At 48.0% G+C, this 27,999-nt stretch overlaps 3 protein-coding genes across 4 annotated transcripts; all 3 read left to right on the top strand.

Annotated features, from left to right (window-relative positions):
- Positions 1–23: 23 nt before the first annotated feature.
- On the top strand, positions 24–4,834 carry LOC134130607 (uncharacterized). Its single transcript, XM_062562730.1, has 2 exons — positions 24–1,354; positions 4,697–4,834. Exons 1-2 carry the CDS (start codon positions 314–316, stop codon positions 4,697–4,699), a joined length of 1,044 nt encoding a protein of 347 aa, XP_062418714.1. The 5' UTR covers positions 24–313; the 3' UTR covers positions 4,700–4,834.
- On the top strand, positions 3,368–27,988 carry LOC119221994 (acidic mammalian chitinase-like). 2 transcript variants are annotated; one of them, XM_062562727.1, is made up of 12 exons: positions 3,368–3,371; positions 24,818–24,855; positions 24,947–24,976; positions 25,071–25,275; positions 25,544–25,600; positions 25,705–25,870; positions 25,999–26,123; positions 26,213–26,336; positions 26,639–26,821; positions 26,952–27,068; positions 27,350–27,482; positions 27,569–27,988. In XM_062562727.1, exons 2-12 carry the CDS (start codon positions 24,828–24,830, stop codon positions 27,853–27,855), a joined length of 1,455 nt encoding a protein of 484 aa, XP_062418711.1. In that variant the 5' UTR covers positions 3,368–3,371; positions 24,818–24,827; the 3' UTR covers positions 27,856–27,988. The 2 variants fall into 2 exon arrangements, with proteins under 2 accessions (XP_062418711.1, XP_062418710.1); XM_062562726.1 differs by lacking the exon at positions 3,368–3,371 and adding an exon at positions 24,636–24,658 and having other exon boundaries at positions 24,810–24,855.
- On the top strand, positions 7,361–17,576 carry nfascb (neurofascin homolog (chicken) b). Its single transcript, XM_037478213.2, has 27 exons — positions 7,361–7,769; positions 8,175–8,296; positions 8,394–8,499; positions 8,606–8,796; positions 9,712–9,834; positions 9,976–10,194; positions 10,731–10,842; positions 10,978–11,165; positions 11,245–11,376; positions 11,451–11,594; positions 12,029–12,140; positions 12,273–12,436; positions 12,535–12,682; positions 12,772–12,896; positions 12,982–13,083; positions 13,207–13,404; positions 13,602–13,672; positions 13,764–13,986; positions 14,546–14,661; positions 15,068–15,278; positions 15,368–15,490; positions 15,789–15,962; positions 16,071–16,202; positions 16,285–16,354; positions 16,918–16,929; positions 17,105–17,140; positions 17,253–17,576. The coding sequence occupies exons 2-27, from the start codon at positions 8,221–8,223 to the stop codon at positions 17,482–17,484; spliced, it is 3,540 nt and encodes a 1,179-aa protein (XP_037334110.2). The 5' UTR covers positions 7,361–7,769; positions 8,175–8,220; the 3' UTR covers positions 17,485–17,576.
- Positions 27,989–27,999: the final 11 nt, after the last annotated feature.

Genomic DNA, 27,999 nt, shown 5'->3' with positions numbered 1-27,999 from the left:
GTTATTTATTAAGACTGTGGTGGCGGGCGTGGTTTCGGCTCGGCTGCAGAGGGAGAGAGAGGGGGAGCGGCTCGGGGAACAGTGCCAGGTGAAAACAATAACGATCAGCTGGCAATGATTGTGTGTGTGTGCTCTCCCCCATTTGAGCAGTGAGGCGGGCGAGCGAAGGGAGGCCCCGAACGAGCGAGCAGGACGCCGGCACGTGTGCTGCAAAAGCAGATAAATAAAAGAATTAAAAACTGGCAGACTGGTCTCCAGCGTCTTCCTCCCAAACCCGACCCCGCACACCTTACAGTGGCGCCCAACTCGGCGGATGACGGACGAAAGGCAGCAGGATATGCCGACCCAACCGGCGCTCGCACTGGCGCAGATGATTGGGGAGCTGGCGGGGATCCAACGCGAGCAGGCAGAGGCGAACCGTCAGTTCATGGGGATGCTCCAGGTCCAGGTGGGGAGGCAGGCCCAGGCGCTGGAGCAATTGGTGGAGCGGTCGGGACCCGCACCTCCACCACCGGGGCCGACAGCGTTGGCAAGCCTGACCCTCCACCGCATGACAGCAGAGGACGACACCCAGGCGTTCATGGAAGCCTTCGAGGCAACGGCGGAGGCGTGCGGATGGCCGGAGGGGGAATGGGCCGTGAGGCTGCTCCCGCTGCTGACCGGGGAGGCGCAGACGGCCGCCATGGGGCTTCCCCCGGCGGCCCGGCGGGACTACCCCGCGGTGCGGAAGGCCGTGGTCGACCGGCTGGGACTGCTGCCCGAGGACCACCGCCGGCGATTCCGGAGTGCCAGGCTGGGACCGGAGGACCGACCCTTCGCCTACGGGCAGCGGCTCCGGGACGCGGCCGCCAGGTGGCTCCAGCCGAACGGGGTGGGGACGGCGTCAGGGGTCGTGGAGAAGGTGGTACTGGAGCAGTTTGTGGAGGGGCTCCCGGCCCGCACGGCGGCGTGGGTCCGGTACCACCGCCCACCGACGCTGGAGGCAGCCATCACCCTGGCCGAGGACCACCTGGCGGTGCACCCCAGCGGGCGCGACGGACGGGAGGGCGCGCCACCCTCGACCCTGAAAGCAGCCGCACCACGGGGATGGGGCCAGCAGCTGACCACAGGGCGACCCCGACCAGCCCCACGGCGGGAGCCGATGACCCGACACTGGGACCCCCCGACCGCAGCGAGCCCCGGCACTCTTCCTGACCCACCCGGAGGTTCTCAAACGCCAGGGCAGGAGTGCTGGAAGTGTGGGCAGCCCGGCCATCTGCGGAGGGAGTGCCCGCTGATGGAGGTGGGGCAGGTGATCCGGGTTGCCGGCGCTCCATCACCCTCCCCCGGCCCGGGAGCGACGTACCGCGTTCCGGTAAGAATCCAGGGGGGTACACGCCAGGCGATGGTAGATTCAGGCTGTTCGCAGTCCATGATACATCAGAGCCTGGTTCGGCCAGGGGCATTGGTAGAAGCGTCGCGGGTGAAAATAAGGTGTGTGCACGGGGACATTCACGAGTATCCCATAGTGTCCGTCGAACTTCGGTTCAGGGGAAAAAAATATAGAATAAAGGTCGCGGTTAGCTCCCACCTGACGCACCCCGTAATTTTGGGGACGGATTGGGAGGGATTTAACACGCTAATGGGAGAGGCTGCGGGGGTGCGTTCACGACCGACAGGGACATGCGGTATGTGTGCGGTGCTCAGCGGTGACGCGAGGTCGTCCGACGCCGCCGGGGGAGAGGGGGAACCGGCGGAGCCTCCCGAGGAGACCCCGGCGGTTCCCGAGTTCCGCTCCATGGAAGATTTTCCACTCGAGCAGTCTCGTGACGATACTCTACGCTCAGCCTACGACCAAGTGATAAGAATTGATGGTCATTTGGTGCGCCCTGACGCAGCACAGTCGTACCCGCACTTCTCATTGATTAGGGACAGACTGTATAGAGTGAGTCGTGACACTCGAACAGGGCAGGAAAACACCCAGTTGTTAGTACCGAAAAGCCGCCGGGAAATGGTTTTCCAGGCGGCTCACTATAATCCGATGGCGGGTCACATGGGATACGGGAAAACACTAGACCGGATAATGGCCCGATTTTATTGGCCAGGCATCCGGGCGGACGCGCGCCGCTGGTGGTGAGTGTCAATTGGTTAATTCACCAGCCATACCACGTGCCCCGCTGCGGCCGCTACCGTTGGTGGAGGTTCCGTTCGAGCGCATCGGCATGGACCTCATCGGGCCATTTCACCGGAGTGCACGCGGATACCGCTTTGTGTTAGTCCTCATGGATTACGCAACCCGGTATCCGGAGGCAGTGCCATTGCGCAATATCTCTGCAAAGAGCGTCGCGCAGGCTCTGTTTCAGGTCATCTCCCGGGTTGGAATCCCGAAAGAGATTCTAACAGACCAGGGCACCTCGTTCATGTCGCGCACACTGGGAGAACTTTACGGGTTACTGGGCATTAAGTCCGTCCGCACGAGCGTGTACCACCCCCAGACCGACGGGCTGGTAGAGCGGATGAATAGGACGCTGAAGTCCATGATTCGTAAATTTATTAGCGACGATGAACGTAATTGGGACAAATGGCTTGACCCTCTGTTGTTTGCAGTCCGGGAGGTTCCCCAGGCCTCCACGGGATTTTCTCCCTTTGAGCTTCTGTTTGGCAGGTCACCAAGAGGGGTGCTGGACCTTATTAAAGAAAGCTGGGAGGAAGGTCCGAGCCCCGGAAAGAACGAGATCCAGTACGTCCTGGACCTGCGAGCAAAGCTCCACACACTGGGGAGGATGTCACGGGAGAATTTGCTCCAGGCCCAGGAACGACAACAACGGCTGTACAACAGAGGGGCCAAGCTGCGAGAATTCACACCGGGAGAAAAGGTACTTGTATTACTTCCCTCTTCCAACTCAAAACTCCTGGCTAAGTGGCAAGGGCCCTTCGAGGTCACACGCCGGGTGGGGGATGTTGATTATGAGGTGGTGCGGTCTGACAGGGGCGGGGCTACACAAATATACCACCTCAACCTCCTGAAACCCTGGAGGGAGGCGGAGTCTGTTTCTCTGATTTCCACAGTATCGGAAAGAGAGGACCTGGGGCCGGAGGTGCCAAAAGCGGTCAATCCCACCCCGCTCCCGTGTGAGGGTCATCTCTCTGAGGACCAGAGAGCAGACATTGCCCAGTTGCAGAAGCGGTTTGCTGATGTGTTCTCCCCCCGGCCAGGCCGCACCGACCTGATAATGCACCGAATCGAGACACCCCCGGGGGTGACGGTAAGGTCACGTCCCTATAGACTACCCGAACACAAAAGAAAAGTGGTTCGGGAGGAATTAGCGGCCATGTTGGAGATGGGGGTAATAGAAGAGTCCAACAGCGCCTGGTGCAGCCCCATCGTTCTGGTGGCCAAGAAGGATGGGACTGTGCGGTTCTGCGTGGACTACCGCAAGGTAAACGACGTGTCACGATTCGACGCCTACCCAATGCCCCGGGTCGACGAACTCCTGGACCGGCTGGGCACTGCACGTTTTTTTACGACACTGGATTTAACTAAGGGCTACTGGCAGATTCCCCTGTCCCCAGAGTCCAGAGAGAAAACTGCTTTCTCCACTCCGTATGGTTTGTACCAATTTACCATGCTTCCCTTTGGCTTGTTCAGTGCCCCGGCCACGTTTCAGCGCCTCATGGACAAGGTGCTGCGCCCGCACGCCGCATATGCAGCCGCATACCTGGATGATGTAATTATCCACAGCACCACCTGGGCGGAGCATGTGCGGCGGGTGGACGCGGTGCTGGAGTCGCTGAGGCGGGCCGGGCTCACCGCCAACCCGGGGAAGTGTGCAGTTGGACGGAGGGAGGTACGGTATTTGGGGTACCACTTGGGGGGGGGGCAGGTGCGTCCTCAGGTGGACAAGACAGCGGCAATTGCAGCCTGCCCGCGCCCCAAGACAAAAAAGGAGGTGAGGCGGTTTTTGGGGCTGGCAGGTTACTACAGACGGTTCATCGCCGGGTTTGCGGACCTCACCAGCCCCTTGACCGACCTGACCCGGAAAGGTGCGTCAGATCCGGTCCAGTGGTCGGAGCAGTGCCAGCGGGCGTTTGAGAAGGTAAAACAGACTCTCTGTGGGGAGCCGCTCCTCCACACACCTAACTTTTCTCTCCCGTTTGTGCTGCAGACCGACGCGTCGGACAGAGGGCTGGGGGCCGTTTTGTCCCAGGAGGTCGAGGGGGTCGACCGCCCGGTGGTCTACATCAGCCGGAAACTGTCGGAGAGGGAGGCCAGGTACAGCACGGTGGAGAAGGAGTGCCTGGCCATCCGGTGGGCGGTGGGCTCCCTGCGCTACTACCTCCTGGGACGCTCATTCACCCTCTGTTCGGACCACGCCCCGCTCCAGTGGCTCCACCGCATGAAGGATACTAACGCCCGGATCACTCGGTGGTATCTGGCCATGCAGCCTTTTAACTTCAAGGTGGTCCATAGGCCGGGGACGCAGATGGTCGTGGCGGACTTCCTCTCCCGCCCTCTCGAGGGAGGGGGGGGGGAGTAAGCTAGGCCGGACGGCTCCCCGGCCTAAGTCGGGCGGTGGGGGTATGTGGTGGCGGGCGTGGTTTCGGCTCGGCTGCAGAGGGAGAGAGAGGGGGAGCGGCTCGGGGAACAGTGCCAGGTGAAAACAATAACGATCAGCTGGCAATGATTGTGTGTGTGTGCTCTCCCCCATTTGAGCAGTGAGGCGGGCGAGCGAAGGGAGGCCCCGAACGAGCGAGCAGGACGCCGGCACGTGTGCTGCAAAAGCAGATAAATAAAAGAATTAAAAACTGGCAGACTGGTCTCCAGCGTCTTCCTCCCAAACCCGACCCCGCACACCTTACAAAGACTTCTTTTGTTTTGTTCATATTCCGAACACCATTTTTTTCAGCACAATAAATAAATCACATACGGGGAAAAGTCATCTAATCACTTAAATGCGAGGAGTTAAATCCCCCCTCCCCCCATGCGTGTGGAAGCTGTGTCCTCCCGTTACACAATGCACCGACTTTGTTCCTGACAAACACGCTTTGTGTGAGAGAGTGTGCGTTCGTGCCAGCCAGGGTGAAAATACAAGGTCAGTAACCCACTCCCCATCTAACGCCATGCAAATGAACACATGAAAACAACAACACAAAAAAAGGTCTGATCTCAAGATGCAGCTGATTGTTGCTGCATGAGCTGGAAGAGACCTCAACCAAAACCTAAACTATTGTATGCCATGTCACTGCATCTAACAACTCATTCACATCACTGTGGCGGTTATGCTAGTACTTACGTGAGGATTTCCCAATAGATTTGTTATTGTAGGTTTTTAGGCCCTGTTTGCCAGGCATGTGACCCAGACTGATGGAGTGAAAAATTATACAAATAGCACAGGCGGCTAGACAAAGTGAGGCCCACTGTTAAGAGTTTGTGAATCAACAGTGACAGGAAGAGGAAAGTAGGAGTTTGCTTACATTGCACCAGGTGGGAAAAGGGACCAATGAGCAGAGAGAACACTTTTAATAACATCGTAAGGTAGGACCCGGCAACTCAAGGCGGCTCTCAATGGAACTCAAGGTTTAAATGATGTCATAGTGTGAGTTCAGAAGTGGGATGGGTCGACATCTGCATCAGCAGATTTGTATCACGGTGAACACGAGCTGGTTGAGCTTTCACACCTTCGACATAACTGGCATTAATCCCTATTCACATATGTGGTAATATTTCATAGTCGGATATGATGTGCATTAAACTATATAAACTAAAGCAAACTGTAGCTTACTGTATAATCATTATAGCATCATCCGTTGCACTAAATAGCCATTAGTCTAATTGGTTCTCTTCATTCAAAGCCTTGGCTCTTCTAATGGCGATGTAATACAGTGAATACAATAGCAATATAATGGACTGTCCCAATAACCAGATCAGACTTTCTTGTAGTTGGATAATTTTGAATTGGAGTATTAAACGATTGGGAAAAATAGAGTTTGTTTCAGATTTTCATTTCCTCCTCAGGATCAATTGACTTAAATTTGTTAACGTCTAGACAGACAGGTGCATATTTAATGTAATCTAATAGATGTTATATAACCAAATGCATCAGAAACTAATTGCAACGATATTTCTTGTTTTATTACCTAAAAGCTGTCTGACAGAGCAGCTACAGCGTGGCTGTTGACTCTTATTCGTGTTACGCGAAGGTCTTGAGAAAATGTGTTGCTGGAGATTACCTCATTACAAAGAGAGCTCAATTCTGTGAGACAATAATGTTTTGATAGCACGGCGATTACTGACTGCAGCTCAGTGTCCTGGTGTCTCCTTCTGGCCGTTTCCTGAGTGCCCGCTAAGCCAGTGACGTCAAAGTGCAAATGAAAGGTGCTCAGAGTCTGAAAAGGCAACTTGTGCGCTGGAATACTCCTCCCCCCCCCCCCCCCTCCCACATGCCATCTGCTTTTACCCGAGCCCTGGGCACACGTGCCCGGAGGACGCCCGTGAGCATAGAGGCCTTCTTGTTGCCACTGAGCTGCCTCTGCCTGTCCCTCTGCCTCTTCACTGTGCAATCTGGTGCATGGCACTGATCATTGCTCACTGCCAGGCCTGCCTTAGTCCTCTGATGGTGTTAGGGTGGGGCCAGAGGGGGGGATGGGGAGGGGGGCATGTCAGGTTGTCAGGAGGAGGGCATCACGGCCAGAGGTTGTTACGTTACTTTATGAGAAATGAGGAATGTCTTATTATCCGTCCAGATACAAATGACAGGTTTATTTGCATCTGTAGGTAGACCCCCGCCCTTTGCTTCCTTACCACCAAGCCCAGTCTGCGCTGGTTTGTATGTGCAGCCCCGTGTGGATGCCTGAAAGCGCAGATCAGGACGATCCACAGCCCTGAGAAGTCTTTTGTTTTGCACAAATACAGCTTCTCCTGCGACTTTGGCACTTTTTGCTCCCCCCGTAGGATCGCTGAATGGTAATTACCCTGGGGATATGCATATTAATGGCTGAATATCGAATACAAAAAGTATTTACTAAACAGAGGATAGTTTCCAAAAAGTACCACAGAAAAGAGGAACAATTAAATGGTTAAATATAAAGTGTTCCACAGAGCAGGAGGTCAATGGCAGAAACGCATCGTCAGACTGTTAGTGAAAATCATTTGAATCTTTTGTCAGAGCTACTGAGCTGGAGTCACGCGCCAGACGTCAAATTCACATGACAGAAACAAACATTGCTTTCATTCTCTTGTTTCCACCGATTCTTTCCAGTTAACAATCAAGCCCACATTTTGATGTCATCCAAACCAGCAAGAATGCGAAAGCTTGTTGCTTTGAGCAATAAAAACCAGTCTCACAAAAAAACTAACTTTCGAACTTTCCTTCCTCGGTTCAAATCGTATCAGATGCCCCACCTTGACGGTGCAATGAATCCAAACGTCATAGTTTAATTTCTTTGTGTTTATCGTGTGAGCGCGTCTGAGTGAGATGGATTGTTCACAATGGTGAGAGCCTCGTCGGAGCACTCGACTGATGTGGGTGAGGAGTAGGTGGTGTACGGCGCTCATTCATCATTCATGAGGTGGGTGGGCCGGGCGTAAGTGGCAGTGACGGACAGAAACTTGTTGCTGAAGTCTATCAACTCTTCTGGGGTTCTTGACCTGATATTTGAAGGACAGAGGCTTTACTTACTTGCACAAAGAACAAGATTCTTTTTTTGTCAAGAAAAAAAAAATCATTGGAATTATTGCTGCATCGGGAAAGCCAAAGGGATGAGGAGGAGAGAGCCCTGATTTGAGAGCGGTACGTACTGACAACTACTTGTCCTGTTCATTCTAAAGACTTGTGGTTCCTTGCGTATTTACACCTAGAATGTGGTCAAAATACTTGAAAGGTCATCTAGTGTAACACTTTTACTACAAAGGACTCATCATCATCGTGACATCTTGAGACACAGTTTAATCAGCTTTTCTTATACTTGTAACGTGTGATAATCGGTTCTCTAAATAGTGGAGATGTCATTTAAGTTATTGTTATTGAATTATTCAATATTTTGAGAGACTTCCACTCAACATTTTTTAAATTACATTACACTGTGGAATTCCCATTGCAGCAAGCTGATGATTTGTGAGGCATTAATGAAATATAATAGAAGAATGAGTATCACACAATAGATTTTCTGCTTTTTTTACTTAAATGTAACATCAGGGGAGCTGGTGAAGGAATAAGTTGCCTGGTTCCATGTGCTGTAAAGATGGGGACTCTGGTCGAACCAGCTCTGCTGCTTCTTTTATGGCAGAGTGTTTGGGCTTTGGACGTCCCTCTGGAAAGTGAGTCAGTAATTCAACATGCATGTCATTCATCACTCTTGTTTCAAGACAGTCTCTATTAAACTGAGCCTGAGTTACTGTATGTCTTTGCCTACAGTCAGGCAGCCTCCGACCATCATAAAGCAGTCGATGAAGGACCATATTGTTGACCCCAAAGACACCATGGTCATAGAATGTGAAGCCAAAGGAAACCCTCATCCCATGTAAGAGCCGACGTGTGTTTGTATGCATGTTTCTCTCGTAAAATGATCCCCAAACCGTTCTCTCACAGTTTGTTCTGTCTTCTTACACTTTTTTTTCCTCAATAAGTTTCTCATGGAGACGGAATGGGAAATATCTCAACGTGGCACGTGACGCTCAAGTTTCAATGCGAAGGCGTTCAGGGACCCTGGACATCTATGCCTGGAACAATCCAGAGCAGTATGAGGCTGAATATCAATGCATTGCCTCCAATGAGTACGGATCTGCTTACTCCAACAAGATCCGACTGCGGCTATACAGTAAGGTCATTATTGGAACTTTTAGAGAGATGACTATTTGCATGCAGGACTGACAACGGTGACCTCATTGGGTCCAGTGACACAACATGGACATTACTTTAAAATGAAATGCAACTAGAAAAACTTTTGAGAGTAAAAAAGGCAGTTTTTAATATGGACAATATAATTAGTTGTGTAGTATAGGTGCAAAGCATTTATATCTAGTTATGTGAATTGTTATGGAAGTTTGATTAAACCTATACACTTTAATTTCACTTTATTTGCTCATTCAACTTATTCACTCTTTGGTGTTTTGTGGATTGTTTCTTAAAATGCGATTAGAGATATACCGACAATACAACAACAGAAATATCATAAAGATGAACGGATGAATTTAACTATATTCCATATTGTGGTTTTGTCAGTAAACCCCATGAAAAGATCCAAACTAATGTGTTATTTTTTGACATTCCTTCCCTGTCTGTAGCACTCAGGCCCTCTTCCTCCTCCCAAATATACAAATCTTTAAAGAGGCAGAGTCACAAATATATACTTTTTCTTGATGTTTTAATTTTTTTATAGCAAAATTACTCAAACAGGAGTATAAGATATATTTGAGAGGGACTATTATCAGATGCCAAACAGCAATACCTCGGTTTAGGTTGGGTTGGCTCTAAATAAATCACACCGAGGCTCATTGATGTCTTTTTAGCATAGTGTTTGTACGAAAATGGCACAGAAAACAAATCAACTGGCTACAGCTACAGAAACAATACATGATGGTGGGAGGAATTCATTGCCTTTTTTTCTTAAGAGTGTTACCAGACAAGACCCACACAATTGCAAACGTGTTGCTTTACAGAATTGGGTTGTGCGCTGTTATATAAATCCCCACCTTGCTGCTCAGTGGAGACATGTGTGCTTGTGTTTGTGAAGGAGCTCCTGTTTGGCCAAGGGAGGTCCTGGAGCCGGTGGTGGTCAGCGCTGGCTTCCCTCTGGTCCTGTCTTGTGACCCGCCACCGGGCCCCCCGAAACCCGAAACCTACTGGATGTCCAGCTGTAAGAGTCTTCTACAGTCACTTCTCTAGATGTTTGAAACAACATGTTTCAACAAGGGGTCATTTGAATGATCCGCATATCCGAACGAGCTGATTAAAATTCTCAAAATTCCTCCAAAATCAATAATAATTGTCATCTCAGGCTCCTACGCGAGGCCTTTTAACTGGCCGGTTCAGACAGCGTTCCCCACCATGCAGCCTGTGCGGCCGGACCGCCGGGTATCCATGGGAGTAAACGGAGATCTGTATTTCTCGAATGTGCTGTTCAATGACTCTGCTGCCGATTACTGCTGCAACGCCCGCTTCCCCTACAAGAACGTCATCCAGCAGAAGATGCCAGTGGTCGTAAAGGTGCTCACGAGTGAGTATGGCTGCGTGTTCACAGTGTCCCTCTGCTTTTTGGATCACAAATCCAATACAGTTGTTATGTGCAGTGTTTCTTTCTACTTTTCTTTTTGTTTTATTATTATTTTTACCTGTAACATAATCCACCTTTGTTGAAGGGACTTTTTTCAAATACTGATAATCTGCATGTGTAGATGCACAGCAAACAACCAATGCAATGGAAATAAAGGAAACACCAAAAAACACAGGTTGGATTTAGATGAGCCTCTTGTGTTTATTTCTCACCCTGTGGGGATCTGCAAAAGATGAATAGCACGAAGGTATTGGAATGGTTGTCCTTCTTATCTAACAATTTTCTGTTCATCTATAACACCGTAATGTTTTCCGACCAAACTGATAACTTTTTTCCTCCATTAAGTTTTGTTTTGCAATAATTATTCTTATAAACTAGAACATTTAGTTTTATGTAAGATCATACTCTTGTTGTGGAGACTGTGTGCACTGCCTGAGCTGTCGGGTGAATGAATTGGTTTTGGATTGTTTTCTCTGCAGCCCGCACGGTGTCCGAGGCTGCCCCCACCTGGCTGTCTCCCACCGGCTCGTCCAGCTCCATACTGGTCCTGCAAGGGGAAGAGCTCCTCCTGGAGTGCATCGCTGCAGGAGTGTAAGCGTCAACGCAAGATATTCTGTCACTGAAGAAAAACACCCCAATATATAATCACTATTTTCTCTGCGATATAATTTGGACTCTGATTGCATGGAAGTGCTCCGGTGTAAAGCCCTGTTTCTCATCATCAAGGCCGACTCCTCGCATTGCATGGACCAAGAACGGTGATGACCTGGTGGCATCGGCACGCATCAAAGTGAAGAACTTCAACAAGATGATTCATATCCAAAAGGCGTCCTTTGATGATGTGGGTGAATACACTTGCACTGCTACCAATAAGATAGGTTACATCGAGCACACAATTACCGTCAGGGTCAAAGGTGAGGGTCACTTTCAGAAACAATTTTGTAACTTCTTACTTGACAACTTCAAAATGACGGAATTGCTTGTGTTTGACAGCGGCTCCCTTCTGGCTGGAGAAACCCACCGATCTGGTCTTGGCCCCGGAGGAAAATGGACGCCTCTTGTGTCAATCTGATGGGGCCCCGCGTCCCACAGTCAGCTGGTTCATCAACGGGGAGCCGATTGAAAGTATGATTCGGAGACGCAAGCCTTGCAGCTGTCAAAGTGAATCCAAACAACCGTGGTTTGTTTTGTTCTTCCAGTTGCTACACCTCAACCTAACAGGCAAGTGTCAGGAGACACACTGACCTTAAGCGCCGTGACCGCTGCAAACACTGCTGTCTATCAGTGCAATGTTTCCAACGAGTTCGGTTACCTAATGGCCAACGCTTTTGTCAACGTGTTACGTAAGTTACCACTTCTCTCCCCAAGGCCATTTAAAGTGTAAAACCTGTGTATATAAAATAACGATTGAGAAATATTGATAACATTAATAATATAGTGATATAATAATTAAAATACAGGTAATAACATGAACATTAATATAATATAATAATAAATTGCGCATGAACCTGAAGTCGGCAATATGATAATGAGAAGCTAATATAGGCTTTACTTCTTTGTGGCAAGATATTCTGTGTTTTGAACATAAGATTAACTTCACCATCACATTGACACACATATGAATGTATTTGTGACATGTATTTTGGAGCTGTAAGTTAATATATATTTATTTAAGATTGATAGAGTTTGGTGGAGGAATGTCTAAATGATTGACCCACAGATGCACAGGAAGTTCAATATTAAAAAGTATTACTATAAAGGATCAATGTTTATCCAGATGCAACGCCACGTATTCTTGGGGCCAGAAATGAACTCATCAAAGTGATCGAGGGCAGTCGTCCCCTCTTAGACTGCCGCTACTTTGGTTCTCCAGTGCCTGAGTTGCGATGGTGAGAAGATGCTGACAGACATTCCAATCCAAAGAGTGTGTTCAATCATCATCAATCATCATCTCACAGTGTGTGTGTGTGTGTGTGTGTGTGTGTGTGTTTGTGTGTGGTTTTATGGTTCTGCTTGAACAGGTCTAAATACGGACAGGGTACCCTTGAAGGGAGTCGTTTTAAGACGCACCGTAACGGCACTCTGGAGATCAAACAAATACGGATAGAGGATCAGGGAACTTACCTGTGTGTAGTCAGCAACGTCGCAGGAAGAGATGAGAGTCAAGTCCGGATTGAGGTCAAAGGTGAGGGTCACAACCGTTTTTATAGTAGACACATTTAGACTTTTATTTTATCTTTGATTGGGTGGTCCATCATGCATTTTTGCGTGCACCTTTCTCAGAGCCCACTTTAATTGTCACAAGACCGCAGAGTATGAAAGTCATCCGCGGGAGCGACGTGCGCTTCGAGTGTGGTGTAAAAGCAGACGTTACTACTCCCGTCACCACCACCTGGATGAAAGACAAGAAGCATGCCACCCTCGGCTGGAGGTACGGCATTTAATGCTATAATTGTCTTTATTAAATTTCATTGTTGTTTGGTGTCTCGAGCCAACCAGTTTGTTCTTTTGTATCCTAAGGATTTCTCTGGATGAATCGAATCTGGTCATCACTAATGTAAACAGAGGTGATGAGGGTAATTACACCTGTGTCATCAAGACTGAGATGGAGCAGAAGTCTGCCTCAGCACGTCTAATGGTGATGGGTATGAGAAGCCTAAAATAAATTACATCAACCAAATGACACGTTTGGCTTTTTAATTATGTGTGTGTGTGTGTGTGTGTGTGCAGACCGTCCAGATCCTCCCACTAAGTTGGAGTTATCCGATCCATATGAACGCAGCGTAAGACTCCGTTGGGTACCCGGAGAAAGCAACCACAACCCTATAACAGGTAAGAAATGTTCAACTGAATAGAAAATAAAGTCCCAGGAATACAAAAAGTCCTATTTTTAGGATATTCTGTGTGTAAGCATAATTTTCAGCTATACTTCTCCATTTTTTTGTTGTGTTACAGAGTACTTAGTGCAGTACGATGATGACGACTGGTTGCCCGGTAAGTGGAGAAACCTCTCAACGTATCCAGGGAACCTCAACTCTGTCATTCTGCATCTCACCCCATTCACCTACTACGAGTTTCGGGTAATCGCCATCAATGACATCGGAATGAGTCGCCCCAGTCGCCCGTCCACGCGCTTCCAGAGCAGCGGCGCTCGTGGGTTTGATCTTCCTTAAATACACACTTGTCAGACACATATTTTAAGTTGGTAAAACAACCAAACTTGCACTCAACAAACAAATTGTGTCATCAATCTTTTTACTCGCAACAAATGAAATGAGTGTTTTTCCTGTAGTGCAGACCTCTTTCATGAAAGCTAACCATCTTACCACTGCATTGCTTCTCCTGCACAGCCCCAGATGTCATCCCAAAGAACGTTAAAGGGGTGGGTACATGGAGGAATAACATGGAGATCAGCTGGGAGGTAAAGAACTTACCGAAAACACTTTCATAACTACTCTTGTCTGTTGCATATTGTGATTTCTATCAAAATTAAACGTCAACTATGCCTTCAGCCTCTGACATACAGACAGTGGAACGGGCCTCACCTGAAGTATTTGGTGTGGTGGAAAAGGAGAGAGTCTCGAGAGGAGTGGAAGAACGCGACCACTAAATGGTTAAAGTACTACATCTACGATGCAGATACCTTCACTCCGTATGACATCAAAGTCCAGGCTGTCAATGACTTCGGATTGGGTCCAGAGTCCCCTGTTGTCATCGGTTACTCCGGGGAGGACCGTGAGTGGCTCTTTTTCTGTGCCCTGCTCTTTGTTAACATTAGTTGGAGCTGAGAAATAAAAAGGTTTACGACAAGTAGCCAGTTAACGAGCTACTTCCAACTCAATTAAAAGCTTAATTATTATCAGATGATAGCCAGCAGGTTCCGAGATTGTGTTTCTTCTAATATTATTAACTTCCTCTTTAACTCTCAACTCAGACTGTTCACTGGCAAACAGTCAAATGCCGATTTCACATTTGACTACAAGCAGAATCCAGAAAGCTGAGGTCAAAATGTTGTGCCAATGTGAGACAAAGTCTTTCATACCTCATATAAACCCTGTTAATGTGCATCTGGCGACTGATAAGGACACACTAGTCAAGTACCAATTCTGACCATTATGCAAGCCTCGGATATTGTCTTTCTCTATTAATCTATTCAGGGTTTTCTCTTAATTGTGTTACTTATTTTGAATGAGATGGAAAAAACACCCAGCTTTTTTTAAATATCTTGGGCCTCATCACCTCCCTCTGTGTTCCCCGAACACTAGCAAGCACTAAGCCACTCTGTGTCCCTCAGGTCCCTTAACGGCCCCCCTGAACCTGAGAGTGTCCGACATCGAGAGCACTCAGGTGACGTTGCACTGGGATTCGGTGACACGCGGCTCAATGATGGGGGTACTGAAAGAATACAAGGTCTGGCTTCACTTAATGTACAAATGCCCAATCGATACAGATTCAATTTGTGGTGACAAACAACTGGAAATTGAGGAAAAACGTTGTGTTTTGTTGACCGTTGATGTCTGGAAAGTAGCGAGACATTTTGTTGGTTAACGTTAGACGAAGGGCAATTAAATACCAAACTCATGAGTCAGGTGTTTTTTTACTTAAACAAATTTTAGCAAATAGTCTATTTAATCTTGTTGTAGCCAGAAATGTTGGCTCATATTTTGACTAGTTGTTACAACCTGTGACTTTAGAAAACAGATTTTTATGATTTAATGTGAATCAAATATTGTATTCATGCTTCGGGTATAACTGAAACTCAGCTCAAGAGTGCTCTTAGCCTAATCCCAATTCGGGGTTGCTTCTCATCTCTCAGGCCTACTACTGGAGGGACAGCAGCCAGCTGAGGTGGCTGAGGGTCAATAGAGGGATGAAGTCTAAAGCGTTTCCAGACAATGATCCAGAACCCTCGGGGGTCCTCACCGGGCTCGTCCCGTACAGCAACTACAAGTTGTATATAGTCGTGGCAAACAATCGATACGAAGGGCCGCCCAGTAATAATATCGTCTTCTCAACGCCTGAAGGAGGTAAAAAAGAAGGGTAAAAAAACGAAACAACCAAGGGACAACTGAACAGATCTGATGTTTGTCACCCCCTGCTGTATTTTTGTCTTTAGTACCATCTGCTCCCAGATCTTTCAGGATCCAACAGAGACATCTGGACAGCATTTACGTCGACTGGGACCTTCCGGCCGAACCCAACGGTGTCATTACTGGATATTCCCTGAAGTACCAGACAGGTAACCAAACTTGACCTCTGAAACACTGCCAAATAACCCCCACTCCAGTTTGATGATGGAAAAGAAAAAAACCCTCATTTTATCCATTCAACACATATTTCCACATGTCACCCGAGGCCCACGGCCCTCTAGCACATAATAGCACACTTACAAAAGCACACTTACAAAAGCACAAAAAAACTAAACAAAATACAGCTGAAGGATGTTTCTTGAGAGGGTAATAAACAACTTTTGTAGGCAAACTCCGAGCAGGGAAGCTTCAAGGGTGCTCCTAACACAATGTTGTTTCTCTGCGCAGTGAACGCCACCAGGGGAGAAGAACTGCGAGTCGAGGAGCTCACTCCAAATGTAACGAGCTTCTCAGTCCGGCGGTTCGACCGCTACACTCGCTACAGATTCTCCGTGGCCGCACAAACTCGCATCGGGACGGGGGAATGGCACACTGAGGAGTCACCCCACTACACCACTGAAAGTACTTGATTGCCACACTGTTGGTCTGCCACATGAACACTTTTTGAGTTCCGGGGGTGGACGCTGACTTTTGTGATTGGGTTAACGTGCGTGCTCGTGTGTTTCCCAGCGTACGCTCAGGACCAGGTGGACATCACCACTCAGGGGTGGTTCATCGGGATCATGTGTGCCGTGGCTCTCATGGTGCTCATCCTTCTCATAGTCTGCTTCATCAAGAGGAGCCGAGGAGGGAAATACCCAGGTACGCGGGTTGACTCCTCTTGTTGTGGCCTGATAGCCGCGTCCCGTGTCTCCGGTCACAGTGTAGCTTGTTGTACTTTCAGTGCGGGAAAAAAAAGACATTTCCTTGGAGCCGGTGGATGACAAAGATCAGGAGGGGTCATTTGACTACAGGTAAGCATTACAGTGGACAGACAAAAAAAACAAATGGTGGAATGTAATTTTAAACAAATAAATCTTCAGTTGCCGCCTGGCGTTACTCAACACAACCCACTGATGGCCGAAATGACAAAGAATGCAAAGCACTGTTGATAGCGTGAAAAGCACCCTTACTTTGAAATTTGTCAATAATGCACTTTTTATATCCACGTTCGATAGCTGGCAATCGTCTTCGCGGCCTTCCTGGCGCATCGCTTTGTGTGTTTCCACCAACCTTTGCCCAGTTGGATAACAGGCAGTCCGTTTATCACATCACACGCCTGCATGCGTACAGTGCAAACAAAATGAGGACCCACTGAGAAAAACATTGCTCTATAGCCCTATTAGTTGTGAGAATCTTTAATATAATTACATTTGCATGAACTGTACAGATACAAACGGCATTATGCATTGCCTTAAGATGGTGACCCTTCGATCAAACTTAAACTACTTTGTTTCTTCTTTGTTCTTCTATTCACTCAAAATCTTTTCTTCTTCCCAAACCTCAACCCTATTCTTTTCCCACTCAACCAATAAAGGTCTCTTGAAAGGTGAGGAAAGACCAAATGTTGATACATTCAAACTAATTTCACATAAAACAGTATGTGAGTTGTTTGGAGAATATAAATATAACGTAACATTTGAACTGTAACGAGTCCTTAATGGGTAAATGATAAATGAAACGAGGTAGAATCACCTGTCATAAAAGCTATCTTCATGTTCTAGGATTGCACGTATCTCCACTCTGCCCTACCCACGGCGGTATGTACATGAACATTTCAAATGTATTAACACATCAGGTACAGTTGTACCCTTTATCCTTTCTTTATCATAGTGATGCACCAAGACTCTATTTGTTTGCTTCACTTTGCAGAGAGGAGGAAAGGGGGCTTCAGAGAGGCCAGTCGTCCATGGAGGCCATGATGAAGCGGTCCGACAGCGACGACAGCCTGGTGGACTACGTCGAGGGCAGCGAGGTACCGTTCAACGAGGACGGCTCGTTCATCGGCCAGTACACGGGAGCCAGGAGGGACGTCAGGGAGTTGGACTTCGGCGGGACTCTGGAGCTCCACTCTCCAGTGAACACCATCTACTCCCTGGCGTAAAAGTCAAAAGTCAAACAGCCTCCCTAGTTATCCCGTGACTCTGCTTGTTCCCTCCACCTTAAATTATGAAACATGTGGGGCTTGTGCGGTGTGTCCGCAAAAGGGGACCGCCGAGGTCGACCCCTGTGTCCGTGCAGATCGAGCAACTTTCCTGTATTCAAAGAAGAAAACGGGAAAAAATATTTGGGACAATACGAGAGATGAGATGCTCGTTCATCTGATGGAAGCTAGTAAAGCAAGCTTTACTTTCTGTGTTTTGTATTGCGTTTTGTGTAAATAAAATGCTGTTTGTTTGAGCTTACGGGTGAATACGTCTTTGGTTATCTTGTCGATGGAGGGACCCTGGCTACATCAAAGCAGACAGAAGTAGATTAGTTTATCATGTTGATAAAAGCAGTAACAAGGACAAACTTTACTACTCTTTTTACATATTATCATTTCAGCTTATTTCAATAGTTAGATTTGTGTTTTTTCATGTGTGATTAAAATAAGGGCTGCATACTTTTTCAATATTGAGGGAGCAAGAATACACTCCATAAACTTAGATGATGTACTCTTTGTTTTATGACTTAGGGGTAATGGTGCAATCTAAAAGTATAACAGTGTTTTTGATGATAGATAAAAGGTCTATACCACTAATAATTCATCTGTATTGTCACTTTGCAAATGTGTGCTCTGCTAGGAGCAAAAAGCTGAAATAATTCAGGGAATCAGAAAGCCACCATGAACCAAAAGTAAATTGAGAAGTAGCTTATGTTTCTCTTTGAGCTTTATGTAACCGTGTCCACCTTTCCCTCACTATGGAGATCATTCTGTCATGACTCTACGACGCGGAAGCAGATATGCAAGTGAATACAAAGTTTATTAAGTCAGTGACAGTAACCACAGTGCCGAACTCCCGCGATGATCCTCCAGGTGGTGGGTGGTACGCCGATTGGTGAGGGTGGTGACGACGACTCCCAAGGCAGTGCAGACAAACTCCGTGAACATAGATGTGAACCATATATCAGGCACGATACGGGAACGCTGGCAGGAACACGACACAACACGGGTGACATCAAACAACGATCTGACAATGAGAGGAAGGACATGGTGAGAATATATAGGGTGGCGAAATGGGCTACAGCTGGCACACAAAGTGTGATCAGCTGTCTTGCTGATTACGCGAGATTGCTGACTCCGCCCACTCCACACACCCACACATGACACACAAGACAAGGGAAGGGCAGTGGATTCATGAACCGTGACAGTACCCCCCCCCCTAAAAACGCCTCCTGGCGTCCCTAGCCTCCCCTACCTGTCGGTTGTAATCCTCGATAAGGGAGTGGTCCAGTATGTCCCTAGCCGGAACCCAACTTCTATCCCCCGGGCCGTAACCCTCCCAGTCCACCAAATACTGGACTCCGCGTCCCCTCCGCCTAGAGTCCAGAACCCGATTAACCGAATAGGTGGTCTCCCCTTGTATGAGACGTGGCGGTGGGGGAACCGGAACAGCCGGATTAATGCGCGAGTGAATTACGGGTTTAATCTTGGACACGTGAAAGACTGGATGAACCCTCCTGTACACCGGGGGGAGGTTGAGGCGGACTGCCACCGGACTAATGACCTTAGCGACTGTAAATGGGCCAATGAATTTGGAAGCGAGCTTATTAGAGACGGAGCGGAGAGGGATGTTCTTAGTAGAGAGCCACACCTCCTGGCCGGCAACATATACGGGGGGCCTAGACCGGTGGCGATCGGCCTTGGCCTTGGTACGCGCTCTCACTCTGAGTAGAGTCTCTCTGGCCTTGGTCCAGGTGCGGTGACACCTCTGAACAAAGGCGTGGGCCGAGGAAACCGCAACCTCGGACTCCAAGCTGTGAAAAATGGGTGGCTGGTAACCTACGTTACACTCGAACGGTGATAGACCCGTGGCTGACACTGGCAGTGTGTTGTGGGCGTACTCCACCATGGACAGTTGTTGGCTCCAGGAGGAGGGATTCTTGGAGACCAGGCACCGCAACGTTCTCTCCAGATCCTGGTTGGCTCTCTCCGTCTGACCGTTGCTCTGGGGGTGGAACCCTGAGGACAAACTAACAGTCGCTCCCAGTAATTTACAAAATTCTTGCCAAAACTTTGAAACAAATTGGGGTCCCCGGTCGGAAACCACGTCCGACGGGAGGCCATGCAGGCGAAAGACGTGATCCACGACAGCCACCGCTGTCTCCTTGGCCGTGGGTAGTTTGGGCAAGGGAATGAAATGAGTCGCCTTCGAGAACCGATCCACCACAGTTAAGACTACCGTGTTACCCTGGGAGGGGGGAAGGCCAGTGATAAAGTCTAGGGCGATATGGGACCAGGGTCTCGACGGGACTGGCAGTGGTTGAAGTAACCCATCTGGGGGTCGGTTGGAGGTCTTACCAGTGGCGCAGACCGAGCAAGCCAAAACAAAGCTGTGAATGTCCCTTGCCATGAGTGGCCACCAGAACCGTTGTTTGACTAAAAACTTAGTTCGACTGACCCCCGGATGGCAAGCCACGTTAGAACAATGCCCCCACTGAATAACGTCGGACCGTAATCCCTCCGGCACAAATAACCGATTCGGTGGGCACGCAACCGGGGGCGTTGCCCCTTCTAAGGCAGACAGGACCTTAGATTCAATCTCCCATCTGAGTGTGGCGACAAATAGGGTCCCGGGTAAAATACTCTCTGGGGTAAGTGGGCGTTCGGAGCGGTCAAAAATGCGCGATAAAGAGTCGGGTTTGATGTTCTTGGAACCCGGGCGGTACGACAGCGTGAAATCAAAACGTCCGAAAAAAAGTGCCCATCGAGCCTGCCTGGAGTTCAGTCTCTTGGCGGTCCTAATGTACTCCAGGTTCTTGTGGTCCGTCCAGACAATAAAAGGTACCCCCGACCCTTCTAACCAGTGACGCCACTCCTCCAATGCCAGCTTGACCGCCAACAGTTCTCTGTTACCAATGTCGTAATTGCGTTCGGCAGGGGATAAACGATGTGATAAAAACGCGCATGGATGCATCCTACCGTCCGACGTGGCGCGCTGAGATAACACCGCACCTACCCCCACCTCTGACGCGTCGACCTCCACCACAAACTGACGTGTTGGGTCTGGGGTAACCAGAATGGGGGCTGAAACAAAGCGGGCTTTCAGTCTGGTAAATGCCGCCTCCGCCACCTCAGACCACCTGAACACCGTTCTGGGGGAGGTCAGAGCAGTCAGCGGCGCGGCCAGCTGGCTGAAGTTGCGAATGAACCCTCGGTAGAAGTTGGCGAACCCCAGGAATCTTTGTAGGGCCTTGCGGGAATCTGGACTTGGCCACTCTACCACCGCCTTAACCTTCTCAGGATCCATGCGCATTCCCTCCGTCGACACGATGTACCCTAGGAAGGGAACAGACTGTGCATGAAAAACGCATTTCTCCGCCTTGACGAAAAGCCCATTCTCCAGCAACCTCTGAAGCACCAGACGGACATGCTGCACGTGTTCCTGGAGGGAAGAAGAAAAAATCAATATGTCATCCAGGTAGACATAAATGAACTGATCGACCATATCACGCAGCACGTCGTTGACCAGTGCTTGGAAGACCGCTGGGGCGTTGGACAGCCCGAAGGGCATGACCAGGTATTCGAAGTGTCCCCTGGGGGTATTGAAGGCAGTCTTCCATTCATCCCCCCTCCTGATGCGGACCAAGTGATATGCGTTGCGTAAGTCCAACTTAGTGAAGATGGCTGCTCCCTGCAACCTCTCGAAGGCTGAGGACATCAACGGTAACGGGTAGGTATTCTTAACCGTGATGCTGTTCAGCCCCCGGTAATCAATACAGGGTCGCAGGGAGCCGTCCTTCTTTCCCACAAAAAAGAACCCCGCCCCGGCTGGAGAGGAGGAGCGACGGATGAACCCTGCCGCTAGAGAATCAGAAATATATTTCTCTAACGCCTCCCTCTCTGGAACCGAAAGTGAATATAACTTGCCCTTTGGCGGAGATTTATCTGGTAATAACTCTATCGCACAGTCATACGGACGATGCGGGGGCAGAGACGCGGCCCGAGACTTGCTGAACACCTCCCTCAGGCTGAGGTACTCCACAGGCACGTTAGACAAATCCACCGCCTCCTCCTGGAACACAGAGACAGAAACAGGGGGACAGGCAGACACAAGACAGGACTCATGACATTTACTGCTCCACTCAGACACCGACTTCTGCTGCCAGTCTATCTTGGGGTTATGCTTGGTGAGCCAGGGATGTCCAAGAACTACAGGTGCCAGTGGAGAGTCCAGTACATAAAAGGAAAGGGTCTCTGAGTGGTTGCCCGAGGTGATGAGTGTCATGGGCCCGGTGGTGAGCAAAATGTTGGGTAGGTCCTGACCGTTTAATGCGTGAACCGATATCTTGTGGACGAGGGGCAAAAGAGGTATCTTAAAACTGCGTGCGAGGGCATGATCCAGAAAATTACCCTCTGCTCCGGAATCCACCAGGGCACGACAGTCGTGCGTGTGGGTTGACCATCTCAGTCGTACCGGAAGGAACGTAGCATTTGATGAGGTCTTCTCAGCGGAGAGCCCACCCGACCGTAGCCTCAAACTTACTGCCGGGCTTGGCCTTTTCCCGGGCAGTTGTACGCGTAGTGTCCCGCTGCTCCGCAGTACAAGCAAAGGCCTTGGGACCTCCGTCTCTCCTTCTCCTCCCGGGACAGCCGAGCTCTCCCGACCTGCATCGGCTCGTGATCATAGCCAGAACCAGCCGTGTCTCCTCCGCTAGGTCGCCGATCCTCACCTCCCCCAGGAATCCGGCTGGACCAAGAACGCTGCACGACTCTGGTCAGCCGCGCGTCCACTCGAAGTGCCAGTCCAATGAGGTCGTTCAGGGTAGTGGGGAGGTCCAGGGCGTAGATCTCTCTCTGGACGCGGTCAGCCAGCCCATGCAGGAACATGTCCCACTGCGCCTCCTCGTTCCACCGACATTCGGCCGCCAATGTCCGGAACTCAATGGAGTAATCCGATACCGACCTCTCACCTTGTCTTAGCTCCGTGAGCGTGCTGGCCGCCTCTCTTCCTGCGACCGCACGGTCAAATACTCTCCTCATCTCCTCGCCGAGTGTCTGGAACGAGGCACAGCATGGGTCTTGGTTCTCCCACACAGCCGTTCCCCATAGTGCTGCTCTCCCAGTCAGTAGGGTGAGCACAAAGGCGACCTTGGCTCGCTCTGTGGAAAATGTTCTGGGCTGGAGGGAAAAATGCATAGAACATCGTGTCAGAAATGCTCTGCAGAAGGTTGGCTCACCGGCATAAGACTCTGGAACTGGTAGGCGGGGTTCTGACTGGGAGGAGCCGTCCGGTGGTGTGGGGGGAGCGGCTGGTGAGGGGGGCAGAGAGGGCCCCCGCAAGAGTTGGACTTGCTGGGTGAGCTCGGACACCTGCGCCACCAGAGCCTGTACAGCTCGCCCCGTGTCATTCAGGTGTCTCTCTTGGGTCTCCATGCGGTTGAGGCTGCTATTCATGAATGCCTCCATCGAAAACGCGGAGTCACTCGCTGCTTCCCTTGCATGGTCAGATCGTTCTGTCATGACTCTACGACGCGGAAGCAGATATGCAAGTGAATACAAAGTTTATTAAGTCAGTGACAGTAACCACAGTGCCGAACTCCCGCGATGATCCTCCAGGTGGTGGGTGGTACGCCGATTGGTGAGGGTGGTGACGACGACTCCCAAGGCAGTGCAGACAAACTCCGTGAACATAGATGTGAACCATATATCAGGCACGATACGGGAACGCTGGCAGGAACACGACACAACACGGGTGACATCAAACAACGATCTGACAATGAGAGGAAGGACATGGTGAGAATATATAGGGTGGCGAAATGGGCTACAGCTGGCACACAAAGTGTGATCAGCTGTCTTGCTGATTACGCGAGATTGCTGACTCCGCCCACTCCACACACCCACACATGACACACAAGACAAGGGAAGGGCAGTGGATTCATGAACCGTGACACATTCAACTTGATGTAACAGCTTTAGTTTGTTGACTCACAGTGTCCTATGTACTGAAACAGTTATGTCGTTAGATGTAAATAAAGTGGAAATATGTGTTTCTAGCATGTTTACTCTGACTATGAATTTTACATTCCAGCTTTTATCCATTTTTGTTTTAATCACAGACGAGCTTTAAGTGTAGGATCACTTTCATTTCTGTTCTATTCTTATGAAGCGAGTTATTTTGCATTTACTTCTGTTCAAAGCAAACCATAAACACCTTAGGTTTAATAGTGACAATTCACTGTTATCTCTTTTCTCGAGTCATTGTACAAAGCTAAATCATCTTCATCGTTGTCGTACAGACGGCAGTGGAATCAAACTTCTTACCTAGTGATCCTTTAACTCTGGCGGCATCCCTTTTGCCTGAAAAGTTTAACTTATGCTAAGCTTATTGAACTCTGTCCTTTTAGCTGACATTTAAGCTAACTCATAGTTGCAACATCCCCGTACAATGGAAATGATATCTTATCTGTGATGGTGTGTTACTTACAACATTTATCAGGCCACTGATATGACACTTATTACTGAACCTCCCTGATTATCGGGGGGTAAATAACCATATCATAAAGTATAGGTTAATATCCAGTGCTTTTCTATTGTTGGGTTCTCAGTTGACGTGGCACAACATTAAAAACTCATAATGTATCAAATTTGAATAATGATACTAAAAATAATGGAGACTCACACAACCCGGCGAGAGTATTTTATATCTGTCCTGTAACTGAAAGGTTGGCTTAAGAACGATGTTGAAATAATCAGCAACAACTCAAGGACACTCCAGTTGCTGTTACCATGGGAACAATTGTATATATTATGTAATTTAGAATAGAGATTGTGTTTGTACGTCAGGTTATCAGTGTTAATTGACCAGCTCCTTTAATCTGAGTGGATTTATAGAGGCCACTTCACAAACTCAATTTTTTTTAATCACGTTTTATCTTGAGATGAAACCGTTTATTATCTTCATGTCATCTTCATTATCGCACTACAGTCTAATGTGAACAACTTGACAGTGACAATTGTCCTTTCCTAAGGTGTGCATTGCATCTCACTCTCACACGGCCCTTTGTCCCTTTCTTATCATTTCTATAAAAAGGACTCCCAGGTGGATCATTGGCATATTCACGTCTGGGAACAGGTAAGCCATCAGCCGACTGGTTTTAGCTGGATGTTCTATTACGTGTAGCGCTGCTACCTAAGCGTCTACATGGTAAACTGGTTCCAGTCGACAGAAACCTTATTGTAAGTTCATAGAGATTCATAGTTAATATTAAAATGTTGTGTTGCAGCTCTTAAGGAAAAGACACATGATGGCTCGCCTAACAATCTTGGCCGGTAAGTTACAGTCTTTCATTTGTTCATCACTTCAGATGCGACTATCTTGTGCAAATTAAAAAATATATTAATTAAATGTCTTCTTGTTAAGGTCTGTCTGTTTTGATGTGTCTCCAGATGGGTATGCATTCATTATTTAATTTATTCACATTAAATTGCTGTTTCATGACCTAAAAAAAACCCTAAGCTCTCATTTTTTTGCCCGTCTCCAAAAGTGTCTTCCACCAAACTGGTGTGTTACTTCACAAACTGGTCCCAGTATAGACCAGGTGTTGGCAAATATCTGCCTGCCGATGTAGATCCAACCCTCTGCACACACCTGATCTACGCCTTTTCCATCATAAGCCATTCCAATGAGCTGGCGCCCTATGAGTGGAATGATGATATTCTCTATAAATCATTCAATGAACTGAAGAATAGGTGAGTTGTGCATCGCTGCATCTGCAGTGACATCCACTTTTAATACACAACAACTAATCTCATCTGCAGTTAAGGGGAAGTATATGTTATATATATTATGTCTGGTTAAGTGCAGTCTTTCTGTGTTACTTATAAGAAGAGGGTTTTGAGAAACGGATCATGAGCGCTGAATGAAATATTGAATTTTTTTTTAATTTGCATGCAGGTATTTTACTCCATCTTCTTCCTTCATCAATTAATTGTTAATCTACACATCTCTCCTGCACAGAAACCCCGATCTGAAGACTCTGCTGGCTGTTGGGGGGTGGAATTTCGGATCAAGACAGTGAGTACCGAAGGTTTCAACAGCAACGCATCGGGAAAATTAAAACATGAAACATTATTACATGAAAATGTGACCATTGTCTTTTTTTATTTACATGATTACAGATTTACCATTATGGTTTCATCACCTGCCAACCGCGAGAGGTTCATCCAGTCTTCCATCAAATACTTGAGATATTACGGCTTTGACGGGCTGGACATGGACTGGGAGTATCCTGGAGCACGAGGAAGCCCACCAGAGGACAAGAAGAGGTTCACAGTGCTCTGCCAGGTGAGTTTAAAAAAAAAAAATGTTTTATCTGCAACCAACACAGCATCCCTGCTTGAGCAAATAAAGCAATGAAAAACATTCTCAACCTGTACACATGCTTTGCCTGAATGATTTCCTCTTGCTTTCAGGAAATCCTCGCTGCCTTCGAAAAAGAAGCCGCTGAGACCAAAAGACCACGTTTGCTGCTTACGGCTGCAGTGGCTGGTGGGAAGGGAAACATCGACAATGGCTACGAGATCGCTGACGTCTCCAAGTAAGTTCCTGTGAGGTGGTCATTTAACTTTAAGTCTATACAAAGAAATGAGCTCCTTTCTACTTGGTCATATCCTGCTTCTCTAACAGGGTCCTAGACTTCATGAATGTCATGACCTACGACTTCCACGGAGCCTGGGACCCGTTCACTGGTCACAACAGCCCTCTGTACCGCAGCTCTCACGACCAGGGCGACAACATCTACTACAATGTGGTGAGTGAAAGCTCTGACCTCGTCCTGGGCGTGCGACGAGCTGAACGCCTTATTTTCTAAAGACACAACGGGAAGGATTTTCCACAAAAACAGATAAAAAAGCCTTTTTGTAACAGTGGATTGAAAAGTAGACTATGAAAACATCAGGAATTGGTGAGGTGAAAAAGCCAGGCGGACATGCTCGATCCAAAACAAGTAATTCTGTAGTTGGCTTTCACCTCGCTGAAGGCCTTCTTAACCCTTGAGGCTTATCAAACCCTACACCTGTAAGGAAATGCTTATTTTTTGTTCTCTTCTCACAGGACTTTTCTATGAAATATTGGAGAGACAAGGGTGCTCCTCTTGAAAAGCTCATAGTTGGAATTGCTACGTATGGACGCACATTTCGCACATTGTCGGTAGCGAGCGGCCTTGGAGCAGCAACCAGCGGACCAGCCTCTGCCGGGTCCTACACCCGTGAAGCTGGGTTTTGGTCCTACTATGAGGTCAGTGATGGTTCAACACGGGGCAACAAAAACAATATAATATATGACTAAAATGAATGAATTAAATTCATACAAGACTAACATAAATAGTTTCAGGTGGTCTGAATCTTTTTTTGTTCTACTTTTACAGATTTGCAGATTCCTCCAAGGAGCCAGTACCCACTGGATTGATGAACAAAGCGTGCCCTATGCCATTAAAGGAAATGAGTGGGTTGGGTTTGATAACAGACAAAGCTACGAAATCAAGGTAATTAACAGCCTTATTTGGACATTTTCCTATCAAAAATAGTTATAGAATTAATATTAATATAAAAATTTATTCAACATTTCATTGGATTATAACTCAAATAATTGTCATTTTAGATGCTTAATTCATATAAATGGGCTTGGACCCACCTGCTAAACTTATAATGAACTATTGATTATAAGAGATTCTTGAATTGGCTCACAACAAACACATGTGTTACTCCTGCAAGTTATGTGTTACAACAACAAAACTGGCATTTATTAAATGTATGTTCCATATAGGCAAAGTATCTGAAAGAAAAGAAGTTCGGGGGAGCCTTTGTCTGGTCTCTAGATCTGGATGATTTTTCTGGACAGTTCTGTGGCCAGGGAAAATACCCCCTCATTAGGTACCTGCGCTCCCTTCTGGATTCAGGTAAATCAGTCCTCACCCTTGCACAAGACATAAAAGATCACATAAATGTTCTCCACTGTCTTGACTTAAAATACTTTTTTTATTAGATTTTCCACCTCCATTGCCTGTAACCACAAGCCCACCAGAGATTGGTACAGATCACCCCGGCTCCGCTACCAGCACAAGTACTGCTGCGACCACCACCACCATTGACAAAACCACGGCCGCGGGGGGCTCTGGAAGTGCTTTCTGTTCCGGGAAGACTGACGGCCTCTATGTGAATGAGATTGACCGCAACTTATTTTATCAGTGCGCTCAAGGAGTCACGTACCTCCAGCGGTGTCCAGTTAATCTTGTTTTCAATAAGAGATGCAGCTGCTGTGACTGGTCTTAAATAACTGAAACTCCTAATGAAATAAAACTGGCTTTTTTTCCTAAAATGTTTGAAATAATGTACTTCACAGGTAAATAAAACATGATTAAATGATTACATGACATTAAACAAAAAGCATGGAAAAAAGAGACAAGAGTCAATAAA

The sequence above is a fragment of the Pungitius pungitius genome, chromosome 1, assembly GCF_949316345.1.
Source record: "Pungitius pungitius chromosome 1, fPunPun2.1, whole genome shotgun sequence".
NCBI classification, from domain to species: Eukaryota; Metazoa; Chordata; class Actinopteri; order Perciformes; family Gasterosteidae; genus Pungitius; species Pungitius pungitius.
Note: the sequence above shows the minus strand (reverse complement) of the source record. Positions and strands in the feature narration are given on the sequence as shown.

Coding starts and splice junctions, on each gene's coding strand:
- LOC119221994 (XM_062562727.1), top strand. CDS start 24,828: ATGATGGCTCGCCTAACAATCTTGGCCG. Junction 24,856..24,946: donor TCGCCTAACAATCTTGGCCG/GTAAGTTACAGT, acceptor CTTCTTGTTAAG/GTCTGTCTGTTTTGATGTGT. Junction 25,871..25,998: donor GGTTCACAGTGCTCTGCCAG/GTGAGTTTAAAA, acceptor TCTTGCTTTCAG/GAAATCCTCGCTGCCTTCGA.
- LOC134130607 (XM_062562730.1), top strand. CDS start 314: ATGACGGACGAAAGGCAGCAGGATATGCCGACCCAACCGGCGCTCGCA.
- nfascb (XM_037478213.2), top strand. CDS start 8,221: ATGGGGACTCTGGTCGAACCAGCTCTGCTGCTTCTTTTATGGCAGAGT. Junction 12,141..12,272: donor CCAGTGCCTGAGTTGCGATG/GTGAGAAGATGC, acceptor CTGCTTGAACAG/GTCTAAATACGGACAGGGTA. Junction 17,141..17,252: donor ACTCTGCCCTACCCACGGCG/GTATGTACATGA, acceptor TTCACTTTGCAG/AGAGGAGGAAAGGGGGCTTC.